This window comes from Dipteris shenzhenensis, chromosome 20 (genome assembly GCF_047967505.1).
Source record: "Dipteris shenzhenensis isolate YYH24624 ecotype China chromosome 20, Dip_SZ_1.0, whole genome shotgun sequence".
Lineage (NCBI taxonomy): Eukaryota > Viridiplantae > Streptophyta > Polypodiopsida > Gleicheniales > Dipteridaceae > Dipteris > Dipteris shenzhenensis.
This window is the reverse complement of record NC_141615.1, coordinates 22,303,200-22,329,266: the sequence shown is the minus strand read 5'-3', so window position 1 is coordinate 22,329,266 and position 26,067 is coordinate 22,303,200. Positions and strand designations below refer to the sequence as shown.

The 26,067-nt window shown below is 45.6% G+C and overlaps 1 protein-coding gene across 1 annotated transcript in view; it reads left to right on the top strand.

Annotated features, from left to right (window-relative positions):
• Window positions 1-231: 231 nt before the first annotated feature.
• The window catches only part of LOC147889416 (uncharacterized), a 207,297-nt gene continuing 181,461 nt past the window's right edge, over window positions 232-26,067 (top strand). The window contains exons 1-3 of the mRNA XM_087391248.1: window positions 232-301; window positions 461-654; window positions 7,957-8,094. Coding sequence (XP_087247374.1) covers window positions 232-301; window positions 461-654; window positions 7,957-8,094 — 402 coding nt within the window. The remainder of the gene's footprint in view (window positions 302-460; window positions 655-7,956; window positions 8,095-26,067) is intronic.

The window sequence follows — 26,067 nt, the reverse complement described above, 5'->3', positions numbered from 1 at the left end:
GCACTATCTGTACCCTTGCATGCCTCTTTCGCTTGTACCACAGCACTTTGTGTCTTTTTGTATATAGGAAGCAAGGCTTCTCGCACCAGTGGCCCTCGGCTGCCTGTAATACTTCCAAGAGAGAACGAACCCCCACCTTAGACAATAACACTTTAATTTTAATTATATCATAAGAAAGCAAGGAAAAAGCATAAGCATGGTAGATCTTTGAAAGAAAATCATAAGCTCAGCATGACCAACCTTATCTGCCTCTTTATGAATGCAGAGAAGCGGAAGGAAGAAGCGAAAAAATTAGCCGAAGGTGAAGAACGCTATCAAGCTAGGACTTTGCAATGGTTGAAAATCCTCTTCTTTTTTATTGTCTCAAGTGTTGAATACTCTAATTCAAACAATGATACCCGTATATAAAGCTAGTGCTGGGATCGGGCAAAGTGTACACGTTTTGTATGCTTTTGTGCAGAAAAGAGAAGGTTAGCGGAAGAAGAGGCGAAAAGATTAGAGGAGGCGGCAAGGGTGGCCTGGGAGGCAGAACAGGCTCGCTTGCAAGCTGAACATGAACGTATCTTAAGTGAGAAGGAAATGTTGAGCTCCTTTTTCAATTGGCGATTGACCACCCTCGCCAACCTTGAAGCTGCACAATCTAGTCTAGTTGATGTAAGTGACTATTGAATATAGCTCTTAGCATCAATCGCAACATTCAGACTTTTGGGACAAAATGATTTTTTGCCCCTACGAAACAAAAAACAAAATAATGCTGCATGCATTCACCTTTTAATAAACAGCATTCCTTATGCACAAGTGACATCTAGAAATTTCATGTCATATAATTATCTAGGCCTCTTGGCATCTCAATGCATATTAGAAAGCTGGCATTTGCTTAGGTGAGAATGGATATTATTCAGCTTATCAAAATCTGCTTTCTGTTTTCAAGAGAAAAAACACTTATGAGGCACTTATGAAAGTTTACACTGAAAGTCAATCTAGACTGTTTTGTCTCCATTTACCATAATGTGTGTAAATAAATGCATGGTTTTCCTGTAGAACCAACTAGCAAAAGAGAGAGCAGACTTCTGTCATTCATGCCATCTATTTTTTATTCTGGCTGCCTCCTTATGTGACAGAGGCAGTGCTGAGCGAGCTAAACTCACCCCTTTTCTCCCTTCCCTCCCTCTTTCTCCCTTGTCATCTCTCCACTCTACTTGCTTATGAAGGAGTCTGATGGTCAAGCTGGCTGTGAGTTACATGCATGGCAGTAATGTGGTCAGTGTAGCTCACAGCATCTCTTCAACACTCTCCATGGACTCTCCCATCCCGTCCTAAATGCGGCATTCATCTCTTAAGGACTATTTTATAGTGGGCAACTCAATTGGCTTCATTCATAGGGGAAGTAACTCGCAATCAAGCAATATCTATAAAGACACTTGAGAGCTTGCTGTCCTCACCGGTTTTCTTTGCTTGGGCTAATTTCCTAGGTACCAGTCAGATTTACAGAGAGATTCTCAGGTTTGCTTGCTTGTACATGAGCTTGCAGGGAGACCCCTTGACATGCCAAATTATTACGTTGTGGCCGCTGCAAGGAGTGAGCAACTGTGCACGTGGGGACTGGGCCACTTCTTTTTACCACAAGATGCCAAGGCATTAGAGCATAGGAAAGGTTGATGGGCGGATTTTACATCTGGTTGCATGTATGGCTGCTCTATTATCACTATCATTTGGTTTTTGTGGTTGTTATGTGTTGCAGCTGTGGTTGGTTATCGGGTGGCTTTTGCCATGGTTTTTTTGGATTTCCCAAAATGTACAATTCAAGCAAATAAAGTTCGAAGCGCAATTCCCAACCATCAAGCGGGAGGTTGGATGTGAACCTTTTTTTCCCAGAGAAAATGTCACGAGGATGTGAAAAGCGATGTAAAGTACTTTGTAACTCAACCCACACTTAACCGAGGGTTAACCATGGTTGAGTCTAGTGAGGCTAGAGGAAGTGCATACTTCCTAGAAGTCCCTAGGGGCAAAATCTAGGTGCACCACTAGGTCCTAGGGGCAAGGCATAGACACTAGAGAGGGGTCAGGTGGGTTAGAGATTTAATGAAGGGCCAAGTGTCATGCATGTAGGTGCATGCCCTTCTACCACCTACCATCTCTCTCCCCTCACTCTCATGGAGGCTAGCAGGTCTAGCACAAGCTCCCTCTTCAGTTTTCGTTGCATTTTGCTAGCTCGTGTTGCTGCTTTGTGGCTACTCTTCCATCTCTTGCACGCTTTTCAAGGCAAGTCCTACTGTAAGCACGCATCTCAAGGGCTGCTTTGAGCACAGTTTGCTAGAGGATTGGATGCCTGAATGCCTTTCAATTAGGTCAGTTTAGAAGTGGATGCCTAAGATTGTCTTGCTACTGGTATTCTAGTGGTGCACTTGGATTAGATACCCAAAAGACAGATAGAGGATTTGCAGAGAAGAACAGTGCAGGGGTGAACCCTTAGTGTAAAGCATTTCCATTAAGAAGCATTAAATAAATACCGAAAGGGGCGCCAAGGCATTTGGGGCCAGTGGGTTCATTGTGTACTATTTCACTCAGCAGGGGCATTCTAGCCTCCCCATTGTTGTTATTGAAGTTTGTTTCTGAGCATTGTTAAGTGGTTGAAGTGATTGAAGCTTGCATTGTGGCTATTTATGAGGTTTATGTTTGAGTAGACGAAGATTACCGCCCTTTAGTTTGTTGAAGGTTGGTTATAGAAAAGAACATTCTCTTAATAAACTCCTCAGTGACATGGACACCAAGGAAAATATGAATCCCCACTGAAGGGTACAATATAAAAATACAAGCATATCCCCCTGGCTGGCTGCTCTATGGGGGATTACCACATACAAAGTTCTGAACAAATAGCTACTCCAGTGGTTTATAATACCATCTTATACCACTGTATGTGGAATGAAGGAAAGGGCATGGCTCCCATTTAATGATAGAATCATCCGTTCTATGCCTAGCTATCCATATGTACCAGGCAATGATGCTCACTATCAGCTCCCATCTATGAATGTCTAGGTGTCCACACCATCTCTGTGAAGTTCGCAATATGGATGAAGGTCAACTGCTGCTCTACCAATCTGAAGGACAAACTCCCCTGAATGTCCTTATACTCACAAGCAGGTGTAACCTAAGCCACTGCTCCCCAAGTCACCACCATCACATCTTGAATCACAGTGAAAACTATCCTCAAAGCTCTTCTCCAAATCTCCTGTGCCAATGGGCAATCCCAAATGCCTTTTGAGACCCATATGTGAAACCACATGTGAGCATGTAACTGGAAACCAACCAAGCCCAAGCCATGTGCCCACTGCAAGGGCTCTATACGTTGATATGATAACAACTATAATATTTTTTTCCCACTTTATGCATGCTTGTGGGTAGGCACATAGGTATGCACAAAGCCAGTGAGTGGTGGTTTTGGGTTTTGTGGGCACTCTTATCTCAAGTGACTATATACTAATGTTTTGAGTTTGTGAATATATCTTGTTGGGGCTTTAGTGGGAGCTTTAGTGGGAGATGATGAGATGCAATGTGAATGTGCCAGGAACTCTAGAGCATGGTTCCTGTATGTTATGGTGTTGGTTGTAAATGACAAATGTTCATCATTATTGTCTTTTGCCATGAGTCCATATTGTCATGAATGGCTTCTGTCAGGTCGTATTGTCGTATGGACATCAATGTATGTTTTTAATTATGGTCATGTGTGGGCACGCATGCATTAGATGCCTTGCTTGAGAGTAGTGAAGTCTAAGGCTGGAATTTGGGCATTGATTGCCTTGGCCTAGAGTTTGGGAAAGAGGTTGGGAGAGTGGTAAATTCCACGTGATGAAGTGGCTGGAAATTCTAGAAGCAAAAGCGTGTGCATGCAACGTGGCTCTTCAAGCTTCTCGTCGACAAGCTGGCATGGTACGTGGCGATGGCACTTTCTGGAGAGATGGAAAGACAGAGATGATTCTAGAAGAGAGGAGAAAGGACGTGTGATGTAGAAGGCTATATCGCAAGGAAATGGAATAAGGAAGGTGTTCGGTAGAGAAGGAATGGGAGACAGAGAAGGAAGTTGTACGTCGTGCTGATCGTGGTTTGATTGTGGAAATTGTGGATGGAGAATCGTGAAGTGGTTGCAGCACGCAGGAGCGTGAGGAAGAGAAGCTTTGCGGATGAATAGCAATCGGAATGATTGCTGGATAGCAGGTAGCGATCTGATGGTTGCGTTGATCGCGGGCTGTACGCAGGAGTGCTCGTGGTGAGGGTACTCTATGTTGGATAGAAAATGCGATGATTGCTGGAAAGAGAGCCGCGTTTGATGATGCGTTGATCGTGGGTTGACATTTTTGTTTGATGGAAGGAGATGCGCTTGCTTGAAATTGACAAGTTGGTGCTCTGTGGTCTTTTTCGCTTGTCAAAGGTTGTATCTTTGTTGCTGGAGTTGACGGCAAGACAGAAGCCTTCCGTTTTTTGAGCTGCGACTGATTCATGTCATTCGTGGGTTTTGTGAGACAGGTTTTTTGATTGGTTTGAGTGATTGCTTCCAGCCATATGTACGATGCTCTTCCCCCTTGAGCTCCACATTGCTGCTAATCCCACTGAAGTCCTGGCTTCAGTGGGATGCTCTTCCCCCTTGAGCTCCACATTGCTGCTAATCCCACTGTTGTACGATGCTCTTCCCGCTTGAGCTCCACATTGCTGCTAATCCCACTGAAGTCCTGGCTTCAGTTTGCTTCTTCAGATGCAATTAAAGGTGAATAATATTTCTCTCTCTGGAGCTTGGGCCAGGAGTACATGGCGTTTTCTTTGAGGATATCCCATCTCTGCTTCATGGTCATGATTGGTCTTTGTTTGTACTCATGGTGGAATGGGCACAAGTAACTCTTCCTGGTGAAGAAGATATTCCTAAGTGTATCCATCATATGATTTTTTGTGAATAAGACGACCTCTTTTGATTGAGGTATTGTGTCTGTTGGAGTTTGAAGTTGTTTCTTGAGTGTTTCCTTCATACTTCCTATACTCTCTTTTTTGACTTCATCAGCGTCAACATCCAAAGGAAGTGGAAGATCTTCCTTGGCATGTACTTGTCCCCAAAGCCTATGCAAAAAATGCTCAAGAAACGCGAAAGTATATGGTGAGGACATAGGAAACATGGGGGTCAATGAGGATGCAAGGGCAGTTGGGAAAGACAAGGAAGGGGTCCGAAGCCATGTATGATAGTAGTAGGAAGGACATAGATAATGGAAATGGCAGCATAAAGGGTAGGGACATGTCCGGAGAAAAATGAGAACCCATGGGTGTTGTAGATGTAAAAATTAGACTCGAAGGACCGGGGTTATGCATAACATAGAAAATAGTAGCTTGACCACTGCTGGATGTCAAGTCCGGTGCTGAAGTAGGCACTACTCCCGTTGAAGTGGTTGTTGTTGATGAAGACATCGTTCCAACAGAGAAGAGGGACTGTCTTGACCTTGATGAGCTTTTGAGGAGCCCTCGTCCTTCGTACTTTACTCTTTCACCTGTTCTTCTCTTTGTACTTCTTCTCCAGAGTCTGGATCTGACCATCATGGATCTTGTTGGTCCAAATCGATGAGAGTTTTGATGAAGTTACTCGCTCCGGCTACTGCTCCAATAGGCTCCCTTTGTGCTCGCCTTGAGGACTTCGTGAACTATTGTCTCGCATAATGCTTTTTGTATTGAGTTTGGTCGGCCAGAAGTCTTCTCTCCACTCTCCTCAAGTACCTCCTGGTTCTTTCACTAGCTCCTTTAAGGGTATCAAAACTACTCGGCATAAGAACTCTCTCCTCTAGGACCCTAGAACTCCACTTCACTCTTGCTACTCAACACCAGCAGTGTCCCATTGTGATCACCATAAACTGTCAAGAGAGGGGGGGTGGGGTCCTATCTCTTTCGGAGGTGTTACCGGAGGCCAAAGGCCACTGGTGTGAGAAGCATTTTGTCGTAATCTCTGTTGTAGTGGATCGCATTGTGTGTGCAGTGATGTGCGGGTGTCGTAGGCTGTAATGCAATGAATTGCATCATATGAGTGCACTATGCGAAAGTTCGGCGAATGAACGTAAGGAGAAACAAACATCGATCATCATGTACGGGAGAGTCATGAACAATCTCCATATGCTAGGGAATTAGAAAGGATGAGAGAGTGACCTGGTTGGCCGAAGTACACAAATCACTGGAATGGACAACCGATGTCACAAGACACAAGTCACCAATCACAAGAGGTGGCCATAGCTGCCAAAGTACACAGGTCTATCCCCATAGTGGACACAAAGCTACAACGGGTAAGCTCATAGCTCAAGCCTCTATCTTCTTCACACACTTTCCTCTCGGCGAGCTCGTAGCTCCAGCCTCTATCTCTCCTCACACTTTCCTCTCTCCCTCTCTCTGCAATTACCAATCCCGAATGCTGAATGCCCCATCCTCCCCTTCTCCTCCATCCCCATCATTGTGCCTTGGAGGGTCTCTCCTCTCGCTAGGAATCTCCTCCCTTTCTCTTGATTGGTGATCCTTCTATCTCCTTCGTTGTTGCACCGCTAGCTCTCTTAACGACTTGGGCGACTTCTTGACTCGCGAGCCTCTTTTAGTCGGCGTGGAGTAAATACTCCATGTGCATCTGTCACAGTGGCCTCATGTAGTGCACTGGACGACTAAACCACTCCATTGAACCATTGAACGATGCCTTTGCTATGTGCAGCTACTGTTAATGTCTCCGACTGCTTCATGTGCGTTGCTCAAGATGAGATCGCCTTGGGTATGGTACTCTGGGTGAACATGTGGTTGACATATGGTTGACATGTGTCGACACATGGTCGACATGTGGTTGACATATGGTCAACGCCTGACGACATATGGTTGACACGTGGTCAACACATGACGACATAGTGATTGCTTGAGAGTGTCTCTATCTGCAACAATCATCTTTGGCAAGCATGTTAGGATCACCTGAAGGAATGGAGGCCTAAAATTCAACTTGTCTAGTGATTTTCAAATGTGTGCTCTCAATTTCTCATATTAGGATCAGCTTCCAATTTTTGGGAGCACTCACACAAGGATTTTGAGAAACCCATCATAAATTTAATCGATTTCGATCATGGTTAGACACAAATTTTGTGCCTTTCTTCCAAAAAAAATTGTGCTTACGTATCACCCATGGAGACTTACAGGGGAGATTTCCGGATGTCCTGACATGGCCTCGGTATTACACTGTTATGATTTATTATTTTTGTGGATAGCAAGCAAGCTTGCAGGTAGGTTTGTAGGCCTAATACCTTTGCAAGTGGTTCAACGCATTCAATAGGTTGCTTAGGGGTTCTTATGGCCAATGTGCTAGAACCCAGTGAACTAGCTGGCAAGACACTAGTTGGCACAACACCAACTAACATGAGTTGTAACTCTTTAAAAATTAAAATACAAAGTTATCATTTTTGCCGAAAAAATAATCTGAATAAAGTAAAGACATGCAATATTTCTTGTGTTGGAGCTATCTAAAGATTGAAGCTATCCCTCCATGATGTCTCTACTTTGCTCCTATGGGGGATGTCTTTCATAGTGCACTATGTGTTTACTTTTATGAGCCATGGTCCAAGCGGTGTGAATTCTCTTAAGTTCTATTACATACATTGAGCAAACAATGTCGCTAAATAAACACAAAAGAAGATTTTGCAAGTCAATTTAAAATAGCATAAGAGATAACAAATCTAAAGGGACAATAGAATTGGTTGACAAGGCCTTTCAATATTATGATAATACATGCTGAAATATTTTTGAAGAGTAGAGATTGGCAATCTTACTTAATATGAACTGGTTACACACATATGTTGCAATAGAAGAACGTTCCTGTAGGTCTCCATTGATTAGAGAAATTGTGTTACAAATACAAGACATGAAAACATGGAACGTTAAAAGTTTTGTTTATTTGTGGTCTATTGTTAGTGGAGAAGGTATGTGGAAGTTGGCGATTTACCACATGCAACCGATGAGGTGCTTTTGAACAACTTTCTTGGGTCATTGAGGGCTTCTTGCGACTTGGAATATAACGCAACTCTATCAACTATCAAGAATATTTTCAAGGTTTGTACTTTATTTTGGTCAAATAACATAATACTAGCGTTTCACAAGCCCATTGTATATTTTGTTTATTGAGTGGAGGTGGAAACTTGAGGCACCAATATTGATATATAGTGATTATTCAAAGCTTCTAATTTCTATGCTTTGTAATTAATTGAGCACAAACCTGTTCAAGCTTTGTATACACACCAATTTCTATTGTTGTGGGAGTTATTCTCATCAACATGAGTGTCTTCCTTTTTAACAACTAAAATATAGATGTGAGCTCCTATTCCCTTCTCCAGACCTCCCCCACTCTCTTTGTTCTTTTACAAGCTGCTCCATTTGCTCTCCCAACCCTCCTATGTTTCTTTTTTTCCAAAAAGATTACTTCATTAAGTATGAATGAAAACCGCAAGAGCAAGCTCTAATGCGGGAGTACATCATGCCATGCATGAGGAAAAAAACCAGCTCAAAAAGAGCTAAGGTGGAGGCTGAAAATGCCACCTCAACCCTGAAGGAGACTCAGAGAAGAAAGGAGATCCTCTCCAAACTCTGAAAAAAGTCTCTCTCCTAGCTGTAGTTGCTCTGGAGGATCCCTGCATGCTCGCCCAGATGGCCATCAGTGTGTGTATAGTATCAAGCCATATAGTGACCATATATTGGGGGAAGGATGAACTTGGGAACCCTCCATAGCCTCCGTACATCTGGCCCTCCAAATATGCCAAGCTGCAATGCTAGCCAGAATCTCCCATCATGTGTCTACCGAGGAATGAGCAGCTCTGAAAGGAGTGAAGGGAACATCTTGCAGAGAACATGACTACACAGAGTGTCGTCGTATAATGAAGGCTGAGTCTGAGTCATGTCCCTCGAAAAACACCTGAGGGACAGTAAGAGATAACCATGCTACTGATCCCCAAGTCATGAAGAAGGGTGCTCTATGAAATATGCTAAATATCCTAGCAACACCCTTTCAGATTGTCCTCACTTGTCTGCACTCCTAGAGGCAATGTTGAACTGACTCAACTTTTGCGTGGCATCGAGGACAAGTAGGGTCAGCCCCAAACCTAGATCTCCACAGGTTCACTACAATCCCTCCATGAATAGAAAGCCAAAAGAAGAGAGTGATATTTCTATTCTTGAGGGATATCCAGAGCCTCCTCCAAAAGTTTTTCTGCACCTCTGCAAAAATCTGAAAACTATCCCAATGAGGAGCTCTGGAGGGCCTCCAACCTTTATGGCTAAAATCTCCTGGCATTTCTAATTGTGTAACGAAAGAAGGGTATGCTCTTCTCTCGGTGCCCTTCATCAATCTATTCCCACTCCTGTGGGTCTCTCACTGCAAGAACCTAATGAGGGAACCACCATATAACCAGAGTCTCCAAGACCCAAGTGCCAGGAGAACAGAGTCAAGATCAAGATACCATTGTGAGTCCGTGTCCCACTCCATGTAACCTGCAATCCTAATAGGCTGGAAGGCAACCTCCAAAAGAATAGCATTTGAAGATCTGAGAAGTTTGCCTCCTAACTCAACATAAGGGTCTCCTCATGTGCACCGCGCAAGGCAATAACCTGTAAAGGAATACCAGTCCCCGTGAAAGCTCCCAACCAAGTGTCATTTGTATCTATCCACTCTGCTGGTATGGCAGCCTCTATCTGCTGCATTCTGACTACACTCCCTCTGAGGTGGCCCACTGATAAGAGTCTCTGATTCTCTGGAAGCTTCCTAAAAGCCTTCCAGGAAACTATTGAGGAAGCAAGTCCCCTCTCCCATCTAGACCACTGCATATAATGTGACACTCCTAGTGATCTGCCATGCTCATCCAATATAGATTTATTCCACATGACCGTTTGCCTGTCTATTCCTTCGCGAGAGGAGGGTGAAACTCTCCGAAGAGTGCCTCTGAAGCTGCCCCAAGCTTTCATAATGGTGGCCATGAGAGGGGAAGAGGGAGATATAAGATGGGCTGAAGTAAAGATCCATCTTGAGTTGTCCATCAAATCTCCTCCATGAGATGGTGTACAAGACTGAATTTTGTGTAAGAAAAAATATTTACAAGGCTCCTGGACATCAATCCTCTCACTATAAACTTGCAGAGCAAGGCCATACATTGCAAATTCGGATCGATAATATTGAGACCTCCTTCCCTTGTGGGGAGAATGAGGGTCTCCCAAGCCACCCTGGCTACACATTTGAGGTGCCATCTAACCCACTCCATAGGAAGTTCCTGATAGGTCTCATGAGTTGAGAGATACAACCTTTAGATCTGCACCAACATGAGCAAACAAACCAAGCAGTAGCCAATAATACCTGGTTCACAACCACTACTGTGGATGCAAGGTCAAGTCTGGTAGAACTCCAAAAAATGAGTTTCCTCCTGATGCTCTCTAACACGGGAGCAAACTGTTGTGATGGAGAGATGCCCACCCCAACCTGGCATCCTAGGTACCTGATGGAATCACCCCTCTGAATCCAACTGAATCCTATGTCATTCCCTCATTCTTGAGTGTCCTCGTCACTAATCCAAAAGCCATTTGATTTGTCCCAATTAATATGAGCCCCTGCTACAGTGCAAGACAAATCTAAGGCTGGTGTCGTGAACAAGGTGAGTGTCTGTGGTGTGGCATCCAAAAAAACAGCCATGTCATTTGTCAACTCACTATCCAAGAGCTCATCCTCTTGCCTCAACAGAAGCCTCATCCCTATAATATCAACTTGAGCTCTAAGGTAATAACTCATAGCTTCGGCCACAAATAAAAAGAGAAAGGGGGCTAAAGAGCAACCTTGACGAACTGATCTGGTAATCTGAAACCTGTGGCAGAAATGATCCAAATTCAAGAATGAAGGGGTTTTCGAACTCCCGAAGTGCAATGGACACCAAAAGCAAGCAATGGTTGCCTTTGCAAGTCATTCTGGACTCTCAGTCGTTGAAAGGAACATGGGAATCATCAAAAAGCGTATTTTTCCTCCAAAACCACCTACAAGCTTGCAAAAAACCACTCAGAGAACTTTCCAAAGGCTTCTGCAAGGTCTTTGCACACCATGATGCAAGTAAATTCACCCAACGGAGCTTCTCCTTCCTTCCTCAGAGCTATAGCAACAGACTTCGAGCTCCAGGCTCACACCTGGGCTCCAGCTAGAACACCCGCGCTCTGATACCAGTTGAGAGATCTCAACAACGGAAGCAGAATGGAAGAAGGTGAGAGAGAGGAAAAGCCAAAAGAGAGAGTCACACAAGTTTTCGTGGGTGCAGAACAACCCTAATCTTCTATGTCATCCATATATATATGTGTGTGTGTTTGAGTATTGTACATAACTGGGGTTAAGGCACAGTGGCCTTTAACCCCCACAGTGGGTACCCTATGCTTCGAGAGACATTCTGAGTAGCCATTGCCAGAGCCCTTGCAGTCGGTGCACCAGAGGCTGCTTCTTACTTGCGCTTCAAAGGGTGATTGTCCATCCACCCTTGTTCTATCTTTCAGACCTTCTTTGATTTCTTCTAACTCCTTCTTGAGTTGCTGCCATGCCGGTGAGTCCTCTTCTCTTGGAAACTGGGCGGTCGAAGTGTGTGTTGAGGCAAAACTTTATTGGGACTATTCCATCTTCACTGCTTCCCTTAGGAAGTCTTGTAGTGAGGTATGCTTAAGGAGTTGTCGACCAGCCTTATAGCAATGGTGGAAGGCAACACCTTAAAGAACCACCCCTTCATGACCGCATCGTTGGGTGGCACAGACATCTTCGCGGCTAGGACCCTCATCCTTGTGTACATCTCCGAGATGCTTTTGTCAGGCTTCATGGTATCAGTGGTGGGGACAACTCTTGGACAATCATATGTTCAAACTTTTCCAATCTGAAAGTGTGTAAGAATTCCTCCCTTAGGTTTGTCCAAGTTTGAAAATGGTCAGGGGGAAACTGACTGTACCATACATTACTGGCATCCTCCAATGACGAGGGGAAGATGTCAAGGAAGGCATGCTCGTTCTCCACACCTTTAGCTCTACATGCTGTGAGGAATTTCCTCACATGAGCTTCTCATCCTCATGGAGGATGGCCTTTGAACTTTTGAGTCTTTACGTGGACCTTGTTGAGTAACTTGAGAAGTCTAGCTCATTCTGTAGGACTGAGAACCGCCATCCCCACCCCAGAGGCTGAAGTAGGTGCAAGAGTTGGAGGACCTCCCGATGCAGCCGTATTGAATGTGGGTGCTCCGGAGGATGAGACAACACCTCCTGCGGAGGACCACAATGGGGAAGTCACTATTGATGTAGCCATAGAGGAAGTGTGCACAAATGCTACTGCATATGCGGAGGGCCTCGATGTTGCAGAGGGAAAGGGTGAGAACATAGAAGATGTGGGAGTTAAAGAGGATGAAAGAGCAGTTGGGAGAGAGGGATGGAGTTGAAGTCATGTTAGATGAATAGGCATTAGGAAAAGAAGGAGGTGGTGGAAATGGCAGCATGGGTATAGATGGGAAGGGAGATGAAACCTTCATGGCAGGTAAAGGCATGGCTGAAGCAAAAGTACACTCGAGTGGGATAGATGTGAAAGTAAAATTTGCTAGGAACCTGGAGCTATGCATAAGGGATAAAATAGCAGCTTGGCCAGCAGATGTCGAGTTGGTGGGAGTAGAGGGAGTCACCACTTCCGCAACAGTGGTTGTTGATCAAGACATCGTTGCAAGAGGAGGAGAGGGGTTATCTTGACCTTGATGAGTCCCCGAGGAACCTTTGTCCTTCGTACCTTCCTTTTTCACCCGCTCTTTGCTTTGTTGTTCTTCTTCTCCGAAATCTGGATTTGACCACCGGCAGGGATCATGTTGATCTAAGTCAACGAGAGTGTCGATGAAGTTACTTGCTCTGGCTACTACTCCAATGGGCTCACTTTGTGCTCACCCTAAGGACTTCGCGAACTTCTGTCCTATGTAATGCTTCTTGTACCGGGTTTGGTCTACTGGAAGTCTTTTTTGCACTCTAGAACACCACTTTACTTGTGCTACTTAACACCAATAGTGTCCCACCATGATCGCCATAAATTGTTTGAGTGGGGGTTCCTTCCACTTTCGGAAGTGGTACCGGAGGCCTAGGGCCATTGGTGCAAGGAGCAAGTAGGGAAGTGCCATTGGTGTCACTGATGGTAGATGCTGGACAATGTTGTCAAATGATGGAATGCATGAGGGCAATGGTGTCACCGAAGGTGAGAGCGAGTGCAAGAGTGATGCAAGCCTAGCAAAACAAAGTTACAAGAGCCATCCTTCAACATGAAGGCAAGAGAACTCAATTCACATGACGCAGGGACCGTTATACCAAGTGAAGGGGGATGAAGAGGGAAATACATGGGGTGAAGGAGAGCTAGAGTTGCGAACAAAGATGGAGGGAAGCATAGTATCCAGAGCAGAAGAGTACGCCAGTAGGACACCACAATGTTACACTAGGAGAGCTCCTAACTCAAGGCTCCTTGTCACTCTCCTGCTCCCCTTACAATCATCGAATGCCCCTTTCCCTCCATTCCCCACACCTTCATCCCCTCTGCTCCCCGTGGAGGGTCCCCTTCTCTAGCTGAGAATCTTATCCTTCTCCCATTGGTGGTGGCTCGATATCTCTTAGCCGTTCCACCCCTCGGACTCTTCATCACCAACCTCCTCCCAATTGGTGATATAATTACCCCATGTGCACCTCTCGATAGTCCACTGTACGCTGCTTAGCCCTCTGACTCTTGCCGGTGTACATTTATCTTCTCCATGTGCAGCTCTTGGCTGGCCATCCTCTGCACCACCATTGACATAGTTCTGCCATGATCACTTAGGTGGACTCACGAGAGATCTCGCCGTAGTACACAAGTGACCACTGTTATCTCTAGTTGACATAGTGTCACCTTGTTCGCCCTAGTGGACATAGTTGTCACCTGTTTGACATGGCGACATAGTTACCACCTTGTTCACTCCCAGAAGTAGTTATCACCTAGTCAGCTGACCGATAGAGTTGTCACTTGATCTCAACTCGCTGACATAGTTGTCACCTGGTTGAAATGGCTTGAACTTAAATGCTTGAAATTGAATATCTGCAACACAACCTTGTCACCCGTGATTCCCTTGTCACCCTCCATATCACCATGGTCACCAATGACATCTTGGAACAACTCTTGCTATTTTGGGCAAAGCTTGCTAACTAGATTGGTTGGCCAGCTGGGCTCTTGATGAATACTTCTCTCTTTTGCTATCTTGTTGAGGTTCACATGAGTCACGTTGTCAGAAATGATGCAGAAGATTGATGTTCAATTGCATGCAACCTTTTGTAGAGATTTCGTTATCATCCAGTCCTGCTTGCACTTGATGTTGTTCATGTTGACAGTAAAACGTAGTTTTTCTTTTTTTCGGAGGAGGAAAAATTCCTATTCTTTGCACTGTAAGCAAATCTATTGTCATTCCACTTCGAGCGAACGACAGGGAGATGTATTTTAGAAATGTATAAATAATAAATCAAAACCAAATTGAGACAAAAGCATGCAACTGTGACAGGAATAATCCAAACCCAAAGCTGCATTGCATGTACGACAAAAGTTCCAGCACCATTTGCAACTTCATTGGATCCCTTTTTTCGAAGGCACAAATGTTTATTTTTTGGGTCAAATTATGTTCCTACGCTTTAGGAAATAGTACTTCCGCGCTCTAGCCGGATGGCCCTCGAGCGTGTTGTAACCTAATGGACCTACTGTGTTGTGGCTCCTTATGTAGTACTGCTCTAAAGTTCGTGCTTTGTCTACAGTGTCTGTTGTTTCCAAAACTTTGATTTCGAAATTTTCTTTGAAGGGCTTGTAACGCTACAAGTCCTCTTTCATTTTTGCCGGTGGTTTTTTATTGTGCTGTTTGATCCTCTGCGGCAGGTCCGTTGTGCTCCCTATGTATTTTATGTTGTTGGGCTTGCACGTGATGCAGTAGACGACGAGGCTCGCACGATTCCCTTGCGCGAGCGCTTCAGTGGAGGCTCCTCCTTCATCTGGAGGCTCGCATCTTTCAATGTCGTACCTGTGTAAACATTGACAATTACGTTAGTCATGGAGGTTTTCGGTCTTTTTTTTTCCGTTTGAGGTCCATAATAGAATGCATTTATTTACTTGCCCTGGTTTTTCTCTGTTGGCATTAAAGGATCGTTTCCAATACTGAAGCGCTCCTTGTATAAGTCCCTGTCGAAAATATACGTAAGCTTCTCCATTGTCGTCACCGGGTGCGTCGCGTCGTGCGTCCCTCCAAATTGTTCCATGAATTGTTCGAGTATAGCCGTTCCTTGATCGCGCGTCGTGTCCCTCAGCAACTCCAAGGATACGTTGTACCCGTAATGCAGCAGCTCGCACGCATACGCTGTGATCCCTTTCGTCTTCGTGTCTAGTAGCTTCTGCCCCTCCAAACTTTCCATCATCCTATCAGTCTCATCGAACTCAATGTCAAGCTCGACAAGGATCTCTTTGAGGAGTCCTGCAGGAGAAGTGCAATCCATGATGAGTTTGTTGTTCTTGCAACTCGTTAATTCTTTTTCTCAATTGTTGCGGTTTTTTTTAATTTTCGGAAGCATTACGTACCATTTGCGAATCTCAAGCCTCCCGGCTCTCTTTTAGCTGGCAAACGCCTATTGCAGTTGTCAATGAAGTCGCGTAGTTCCGCATATGTGTTGAAGCCATTGATGTAAGCTCTCGGACGTTCTCCTGCATTGTTTGCTAGCCGGAATTGCTTTGTGGTTAGGAAGAACCTCCTCTTTGCTGGTGGAGGTTTTGTTGCCTTCGCGTTGCTTTTGTATAGCTCAAATAGCTGCTTGCAGGCACGACTTATTACACCATCTTTTCAAATGAGCTGTCTTTTTAAATCTTCAAGAAAACAAGATTCTTTCATGCTGGTGGAATTTACCTTGTCTGCGTCCATGTCTTATGCTGCAATGTCCCGAGCTTTCTGATTCTCTGCACCTGACAACAGACAAGATATTAAAACCATTTTCCTTGCACGCATGTTTGACGTAACATATTCATGACTTGTCTCTGCCTTTTTCAATCTCTGGTAGTGAATACCTTTATGCGCGTGGTTGTGTTGTCGGCTGTGAGAACTCTCGTGGAATTGGTCTGAATATGTCTGGATGTGGGCAATGTAGTATGCGCAGCCTCGTTCTCTCAGTCACTCTGGACAACATCACGTATGCTAGGCCAGGGGCAAACACTCCTCGAAATATGAGCAGCGCTTTGTTGGATATGGTTGCGCCTTGGGATTTGTGTCCCGTGATAGCGTATGCTAGGGTTAGTGGAAATGTGGACTTGTGGAACCATTTTCCATTTATTGCCTTTCGCTGATGCTTCGAGCGTCGTAATGTGAGCACGGCCACTGTTGTGTCCATGACGACAGTGATACCGTTGATTTCTCCCCTGCTAGTTGCATTGATGCTCTTGATTTTGCACATTGCTCCATTTGCGGCACCTATTGCGAGGTCGATGTTTTCTGTTATCATTGCCTTCGCCCCCACGCAATTTTTTCCTATCTCGTTGAAGCTTTTGTCCTCCAACCATTCTTTGAGAGCTGGTTGGCTCGCGGCGTTACTGTGTATTTGAACATGCACAATCATTTCGGGAGTCTTGAATTTCTCCACAAGCTCATCGTTGAAGGTAGTGACATCGACTCTGTGCGTGCAAATGATGGTTGTTTCGGCATCGATGAAGTGGCATGCACCTTCCTTGTCGACAATGCACTGCCCCAAACAGTCGAAAATCTCGTCAGTTGTGGGTGTCCTGAGTCTTATGGTATGCAAGAATGCCAGGAACGGCATGTCTCATGCATGTCGCACCGAGAATTGCATGTGGTACATTTTCGCTTGAGCCCAGTGCACGGAGGACGTGATGTGGCACGGCTCGCAGAGATCCTCGCGGTTTTTGCAGACTGGCGGTAATTGCGCCAGGTCACCAAAAATTATGAGCATTTTGTGTCTGAATGGCTCATGCAATGTGCCATTAGTCACATTAACGATTTGTCTTACCACGAGATCGAAAGTCATCCTTGTTAGCATGGACATCTCGTCAATGATGATCGCGTTGGCTTCCTTGATTGCGAGGTGTCGCTCATCTGTCTCATGGATGTTCAGTGGGTACTGACTGCTGCGCACAGGGATCTTGAATTGGTAGTGTACAGTGGTTGCAATCCCGCTCAGCCGCGTCGCAGCCGCCCCTGTTGATGCACAGAGTATTGCCGTTTTGTTTTGCGCTACTAGATGCGAAACATAGTACCGTATCAAGAAGCTTTTGCCGCTACCTGGTGTTCCACAAACAACGTGCAGCCTCGAGCTTGTTGAAGCTAGGCTTTCGAAGACTCTTTGTTGTTCTACTGTCAATGCGGCATTGGCGACGGTGCGAAACTCGGCCATTTTTTCCAACATCCTCGTGCGTGTTGGCCCTTCGACGGTTTGCTGGTCGATGTTAGGCGCTTCCATCGGGCAGTCTCGGTTGATCGCAACCTTTTGCAATATCATATTGATCAACTGGTCTGTGTGGTCAGTCGCTAGCAAGTTCCTTTGCGTGTATTCGGTCACATACATCTCGAGGTCCTCGTTGTTCAATATGAGGCCGTGCATTTGGCATTCGACAAAGTAGGATCCAGCTGTGTTGGCAGGTGATATGAGCTCCGTTTCATTCCTAAAGCTGAGTTTTCGCAAGAGCACGTTGTAGAAGTACCCCTCTGGTTGATGTCCAGGGTGGTAGTCAGTGAATCTGACTACTTGCTCACATTTTGCGATCTTGTTGCCTAAGAGGTCAAGATCGACCGTTCCACGTTGCGTTTCCTTGGGCTTTCGGATCACATATTGCCTATGGTAATCATAGAACGTGCTATCCTCGATGACGCTCAGTCTAACGCAGTATATGTCGATCGGGTGCAGGGTGACGTTGTTGTTTCGCGAGATGATGCATTGTCTTAGAGATGGTGGTGAGGAGTCGACATAGTGAACAGTCTCGCTCCTTGTGATTGTTGGTATCTGCATGCAGTTTAGCGCGGCCTCTGTTGGAGAGGTTGGTTTTGATAGGAGGCTCGCGGCGATGAGTTTCAGCTTTACTTCGTCGAGATGTTGCAACCCCAAACGCAAGGCGTCTTCTGAACGGATGTTCAGTTTGCCCATTGGTTCAGATTTCATTGCGTACTTGAGAGGTAGTGAGAGATTGAAGAGTTTGTCACCCGCTGTATGTTCATGTGTGCATCCCACAACAGTAACACGGAAGGGTGGTAAGGGACGACGTTTCAGTGCTCATGTCCCGGCCGGTAATGCAACCAACGTTGCGTCAGAGGGTCGAGGATGGGTTCATATTCTGGCTGTGTTGCGAAAGGGAAGCCGTGCTTGCAACTGTGGTGTGACGGTCCGACGTAGCACGCTTTCCTGCATACGTGCAACTGCTTCCTGAGAACTAGTTCTCGCAGCCTTGTGTTTCGAGGATCCAGGGCCTCGTCCCTAGGGACGTAAGCCGCAATCTCATTTGCAATTCGCTGATGGTCATCATGGTGGACCCACAATATGACATGGGCGTGTAGGGAGCCCCTGTTTTGTATCTCATAACGAATGACATGGTGTTGTATTCGGCCAAGCAGACCGTCGGATGAAAGCAAATGCTTGCGCATGAACATGTGGAAGCATGCGTGGAAAAGTGCCACGCATTCAACAGGACAGTCCTTCCAAGTGAATTGCACATTATAATGTGTTGCGATGCTCTCGATCACATTAATTTCTTGCCACCGTGTATCGGTGACCTCGTCTGCAGTGAATGTCAGAAAGAAATCTGGGAGGCCCCAAGCATCGACCATCGTTATGAGGTCCTTCAGTTGCCGTCGATGCCACGATGGGGACCCCGGCATTGTTGATGGCATGCTGTAGCGAAGCACGTGTCTCATTGCGTCTTCATCGGTCGTGGCAGGGTTGGCTTTCCTATATTGGTTGATGTCTCGTTGCAAGCATGTAGAGTTGCTTGAATTGGCAATCATCACTGCCTATTTTAACTGGAACATGATCAACAAGTACGGCTTGTAGAGCGTGTAGATAGAGAATAAGGTGCATATTCTCATTTTCACATAGTTGCTGAACTGTATGCAGCCATCATAGTAGCCCCGTCCGAAAGGGAACAGGAAGGGGAACACTGCTGACTCCATGGTTATGTCAACGCATGCACTGCCAGCTGCTGCTACTCCGTCGACGTGGAATGAAGGAGGAATGAAGCGACCCTCTCTGAAAGCATTTCTGTACCCCGTAGCTGTATGGAGGCAAACTCATGCTTGTCCCTTGCATCAAAGGCGCGACGGTTCGCGAGGTCCACCATGTTTTGCAAAAGCAGGAGCTCAGGCTGAGATTCTGCTATTAACGTTAACTCGAAGGGAGCTGTCTCATCGTGTAGTTCCAAGATACCTGCAATGGTTTGAGGACTCAAGATGCACATACCCATCTTGATGTCCGCACGCTCTGCTAAAGAATTGTACTTGCGTAATATTGGATTGTTCTCGATGTTGTATGCGAGCACACCTGACAGCTCGTTCGTCACGATTTCTTGAGCCGAGCTCAGTGGGACGTTTCGCCAAGATATCAGAGGATTGTCTAGAAGTGACCTTCGATCGAGTGTGCCACGAGCAATCGCATTTGCAGTCGTGGTAATTGAAATGGATATATCTATGATGCTTAGCAGTTGCGTGTGGAGGTGGTTTGTTTTAAGCAACTACCGAGAGTACTGTGGCATCAACCGCACAATGTATCTGCTTCGCTGGGCATCTCGTGTGCAGCTTTGGCATTTCCAGTAAGTCACTTGCATGCCCATATTCTCGCAGGCATCCAAAAGTATCATGTTTCCGAGTGCGGCGCTGTGGCTCGAGATGCCTATGCCTTGCAAAGAAACGATCCTTTAGTTTGTAGACAGTAGCGTGGTTATGCCACAGACACCGCAGATTTGAAGGCTAGAGAAAATAGCCACGCAATTACTAACCCATTGCTTGTATCTATCTGCGATGTTGGAGGTGTAGCGCATTAATGCGGACCGAGCAACAGACGGTGCAGAAACATTTCAGAATTGAAATGACCGTACATTCTACTTACGTGGAGTATCCTTTGTGACATCCACAGCTCGACGAGAAGTCGCCTATTTCTTTGCTGGAATGTTGGAATCTGAAAAACAATCATGATTAGTCAATATGCATTCCTCATGTTTTGCATGTTTGGATATGTTGGTTAGCATATGTGCAATTTCCTAAAGATGATAAATTCAAGCACAAAAGCTATACACAATCCAACGATCAAAGATGTTCAAGCCATTAAGGTAATCATCTTCACACATCTTTGAGCAGTTGTAGTTACAATTTTTGCCTTTGCAAGATTCCAAAAAATTACGACTATGGAAATATAAAAGTGCGTTCTCAAATCCAAGAGAAGGTTTGCGATAGATGGAGGCTCCTCTTGTGCCCATCCATTGCCTCCCAAAATTGAAGATGTTGTCTAGGATGTTGCACTCCTTAACAAACATTTATGATATCGACAAGATGAGTGTAACCACAAGCTCAAGACCTTGGCATCTACGGATCTTTTAAACTCAGAATACCATTTAAGAGTGAATGTTTGAATACCCTCTAATCGACTACAATACCCTGCTACCTAAATAGGTTTCAGTGCATAAATGTAAGACGATGTACATCTAAGCTATCCAGCTTGAAATGCAGTGCATAAATGTAAAACGATCAAATTGTACATCTATGCTCACTAGATGCCCACTTTCATCTGTCCAGCTTGAAATGCTTTCGAAACTTTGCCGTGAACCCATCATGCTCATTCTTTAGTAGCTTAGAGCTTTCAGAAGCGTCTACCTTGTCACCGGTACTGGAGAATTCCCTCAGTCTCCTCGACATCATCGAGAAAGATGGCGGCAATGTTTTGGGCCTGGATGTTGGTTTAATGTCATCCAGAGGTGCCGAATTCGGAAGGTGGACGGCTGACAGGTTGTCAGTAACCACTTCACCCGAGAGTTCGTCTTCTGGGATTGGGGCTAACGTTCCGTCGTTGTTATCGTGGCCCAAAGTAGCTAACTGTTCATCATATGGCTCCCTCTCGTGGTAATCATCAGTCTCTTCTTCTTGGGTTCTTATCGGCCCAGGGACATCGTAATCTCTAAATTGAGAGTCGTTGAAATTGTCATCCTCTTGTTGATGGGTCCCAGAAAAACCTTGAACTACACGACCTCGTTTGGATGAGGAAGAGAAACGGGATTTAGAGCATGCAGGGAGGAGGGAGGCGAGTGAATGAAAGATTCCTAAGAGAAGGGAGGCGACCAAGGTAGCAATAAGAGGGATGATCTGAGTGGACAACAAGTGAAGCACGGCGTAACAAGTAAGGGCGACTCCTTGGACGAAAGCTATGAAGGAGGACATCTGCATAAGAGGAGCAGGAGGATGCCAGTAGGCAAAGGTGTGCCGCCACGAGTTGATTTCTGAAGTGGAGGATGACGATGAAGACTACATCTTAGTCAACTAAGTGGCGTTCACGAGTTGTCCGTGTTAGGCGATGTTAAAAGTAGCTCCAAAAGAATTTGCATTTACAAAAGAAGATTTGGAAGCCTACCTTGATTGAATTTGGCAAAGCCTACGTTACAGAGCCTTCATGTACGAGACCGCTTTTGTTCGTCCGTTTCGCCTATATTTAAAGGTTTTGCCTTGGCTTTTTACGCAGTTGGCTTTTTACACAGTTTTTCAAAAGCTTTCAAAGCTTTTGGGCTTTCAGAACAGCCTTCATGTACGAGACGGCTTTCGTTCGTCCGTTTCGCCTATATTTAAAGGTTTTGCCTTGGCTTTTTACGCAGTTGACTTTTTACGCAGCTTTTCAAAAGCTTTCAAAGCTTTTGGGCTTTCAGAATTTAAAAAATCTAAGGGTGTATATTGTGCCATGTGGAAGCACAGGATTTCAGAATTTGAAAAAACGTCCTAGTGCTCATTCTTTAGTAGCTTAGAGCTTTCAGAAGCGTCTACCTTGTCACCGGTACTGGAGAATTCCCTCAGTCTCCTCGACATCATCGAGAAAGATGGCGGCAATGTTTTGGGCCTGGATGTTGGTTTAATGTCATCCAGAGGTGCCGAATTCGGAAGGTGGACGGCTGACAGGTTGTCAGTAACCACTTCACCCGAGAGTTCGTCTTCTGGGATTGGGGCTAACGTTCTGTCGTTGTTATCGTGGCCCAAAGTAGCTAACTGTTCATCATATTGCTCCCTCTCGTGGTAATCATCAGTCTCTTCTTCTTGGGTTCTTATCAGCCCAGGGACATCGTAATCTCTAAACTGAGAGTCGTTGAAATTGTCATCCTCTTGTTGATGGGTCCCAGAAAAACCTTGAACTACACGACCTCGTTTGGATGAGGAAGAGAAACGGGATTTAGAGCATGCAGGGAGGAGGGAGGCGAGTGAATGAAAGATTCCTAAGAGAAGGGAGGCGACCAAGGTAGCAATAAGAGGGATGATCTGAGTGGACAACAAGTGAAGCACGGCGTAACAAGTAAGGGCGACTCCCTGGATGAAAGCTATGAAGGAGGACATCTGCATAAGAGGAGTAGGAGGATGCCAGCAGGCAAAGGTGTGCCGCCACGAGTTGATTTCTGAAGCGGAGGATGACGATGAAGACTACAGCTTAGTCAACTAAGTGGCGTTCACGAGTTGTCCGTGTTAGGCAATGTTAAAAGTAGCTCCAAAAGAATTTGCATTTACAAAAGAAGATTTGGAAGCCTACCTTGATTGAATTTGGCAAAGCCTACGTTACAGAGCCTTCATGTACGAGACCGCTTTTGTTCGTCCGTTTCGCCTATATTTAAAGGTTTTGCCTTGGCTTTTTACGCAGTTGGCTTTTCACACAGTTTTTCAAAAGCTTTCAAAGCTTTTGGGCTTTCAGAACAGCCTTCATGTACGAGACGGCTTTCGTTCGTCCGTTTCGCCTATATTTAAAGGTTTTGCCTTGGCTTTTTACGCAGCTTTTCAAAAGCTTTCAAAGCTTTTGGGCTTTCAGAATTTAAAAAATCTAAGGGTGTATATTGTGCCATGTGGAAGCAGAGGATTTCGGAATTTGAAAAAACGTCCTAGTGCTGGCCAAGTAAAAACAACATCGAGTATATGCTAGACTAGATATCACGGAGGGGGATTCACCCCCCTCATCTCAGAGTGCTTCAATATCTAGTTCAGATCACGGTATACTCCTCTAGCAGGATCTCGTGCCCTCCACGACACCTCCCCTTCCCGAATTCATTCCACGGTGAAGGTCGCCTTCAAACTCCTGCTAGATCCCAATCTCTCACTCTCATCCGTCTTATCATCCTTGAAGATTGAGGATTTGTCCCTTTCATAGTTCGACAAAGTGGTTTTTCACTCCATGGATGGGAAGTTGTGCACGACCTTCATCAAGTCTTATGACATGGGTAGCGACACTTTTGAGTTCTTGGATTCGCGTCACACTCTTACACTTGCTTTGGTGCCAACTTACCTTCACCTTTCCACCCTACTAGTCTAGCCCGCTTTTGGGGAGTCACAGTTGCTTCTCTCCTTGCTTACACAGTGCAAATCTCAATGACGGGGACACAAGTGTCGCAAAGCAATTGGAGTCCATCCTCACTTGTTACTTTTTCTCGCGACTATATTCAGCATTGGGGCATTGTTTCATCACCAAGGGACAATATTTCTCCATTGATGCATAGCGGTAGGCACAGATTCAGGATTATCAAAAACTCCTTTGTGAGCTCAAGCGCACATGTTCCCGTGGATATGGAGGAGTGGGATATCAACCAGACAGTGACCGTTCCTTTGCGCATCGCCTTAATAGCCGGCTCTATCAGATCCATAGCTCCTACATGCGTTCTTAGTATGGATGCCCTCGCACCTGTGGAGAAGTTGGACAAATTGGAAGATCAAGCCATGGTAGGTGTTTTGGAGGAGTTTGGTCAGAGACTCAGATCGTTGACAAGGCAGACATATTGAGTTACGGGGGGACTACTATGCTTGGGCGAAGTAATCGATACACATGGCGCAGTGGATCCTCAATGACACGTTTACTCAGCTTGGTGCAGCGCTTCTCATCTCCACAGGGCATAGTTAGCGCATACTGTCCCAGATGCAGCACCTTCGACTGGAGTACGAGTGTCTCACACGCTCACAGCAGCAGGAATGGCCATCACAACTTGCAGCAAAGGAGTCACTCTGAACAAGAAGAGCTTCAAAAGCAGCATCGCCTTGAGTAGGAGGAATGGGGAAATGAGAAGCAGACACTCACATCACAGCTTGCAGCATTGCAAGAAGAGTTTACTATGGTTCAAGACCCGCCATAGGTTAGAGCATGCCGCGGCTGAAAATTGAATCAGTGAGGTCATCACAGAGCTTGCAGACATGACAGAGAACAATGCCACTCTTGAGACATCCCATCAATCATTACAGCAACAACTTTCCTCTCTGGAAGATGAGCTCACCCTTCTCCAATTGCGTCATGATCACTACAAGTCGGCCTATCATCGATATAAGGGCAAGTATAATAACTTACGCAATATCATGGACACAATTGAGGAGGAGGAGCAAGAAGATACACGATCGGGAGGACTTGTAGATCCATGAAGCTCTCTTGGCATGAGCCTTGCTTTTTCTTATGATCAGAGAGTTCTCACTTTTGTGCAGGGCAGGTTTTGGTTTGCTTTTCTCTTGTGATCCGGCAAGCATTTTCTCCTGGACATGGTGTAGTCGTCTTTTAAAAGATGTATCTGGGGAATTACTATTCTGCATAGCAGGTGTACATAGCATGGTGTTGCTCTTTTAAGCTTGGGTGGTTTCATCTATTGTCAGACCATGAGCATATTCTTGTGTAGAGCCATTGGTTTATTTTGTTTCGTGCTATGGGCCACGAGCCCTTGTAATTTTTAAAAGGTCACACCCTTCCATTGTCCCACTAGCCTTGTATTCTACTTTACCCATTCACGGGGGGAATGATAGTGGCGGGGGAACTGTTGTAGATATTCAGGCTCAAGCCATTCCAACCATGTGCAAGTGTGTCAGCCAGGTGACATGGTGACAACCATGTGACAACTATGCTGCCATGTCGACCAGGTGACAACTATGTTGGCGAGCTGACAAGGTGACAACTATATCAATTGGAGATAACCATGGCCACTTGTGTACCGCAGCAAGATCTTGGAGTCCACCTAAGTGATCATGTCAAAACTATGTGAATGGTGGTGCACAGTGGCAGCCAGGAGCTGCACATGGAGAAGATAAATGCACACCGACAGGAGCTAAAGGGCTAAGCGACACACAGTGGACCACAGAGAGGTGCACATGGGGTAATTATATCACCAACTTGGAGGAGGCTAGTGAGTCAGGAAGTGGTTGAAGCCATGAAGAATCCGAGGGGTGGAATGATTGAGAGAGATAGAACCACCACCAATGGGGAGAATGGATAAGATTTTCACTTGGAGAAGGGGACCCTCCACGGGCAGTGGAGGGGATGAATGTGTGGGAAAAGGAGGGGAAGGGGCATTCGATGATTGTAAGGGGAACAGGAGAGTGACAAGAAGTCTTGAGTTAGGAGCTCACCTAGTATATCAATGTGGTGTCCTTTTGGTGTTCTCTTCTGCTCTCAATACTATGCTTCCCTCCATCTCTGTTCGCAACTCTAGCTCCCCTTCACCTCGTGTATTTCCCTCTTTATCCCCCTTTACTTGGTATAATGGACCCTGCGTCATGTGGCTTGAGTTTCCTTGCTTTCATATTGAAGGATGGCTCTTGTAACTTTGTTTCTCTTGGCTTGCATCACTCTTGCACTCGTATCGCTCACACCCTGAGTCACACCATTGTTCTCACGAGTCCCGTCATCGACACAAATCGTCTAGCACTCGCATCACGTACCATTGGTGACACCTTTGTCACTTCCCTACTTACTCCTCGCACCAATGGCCCTATGCCTCTAGTAACACTTCCAGAAGTGGTAGGGACCCCCCCTCCC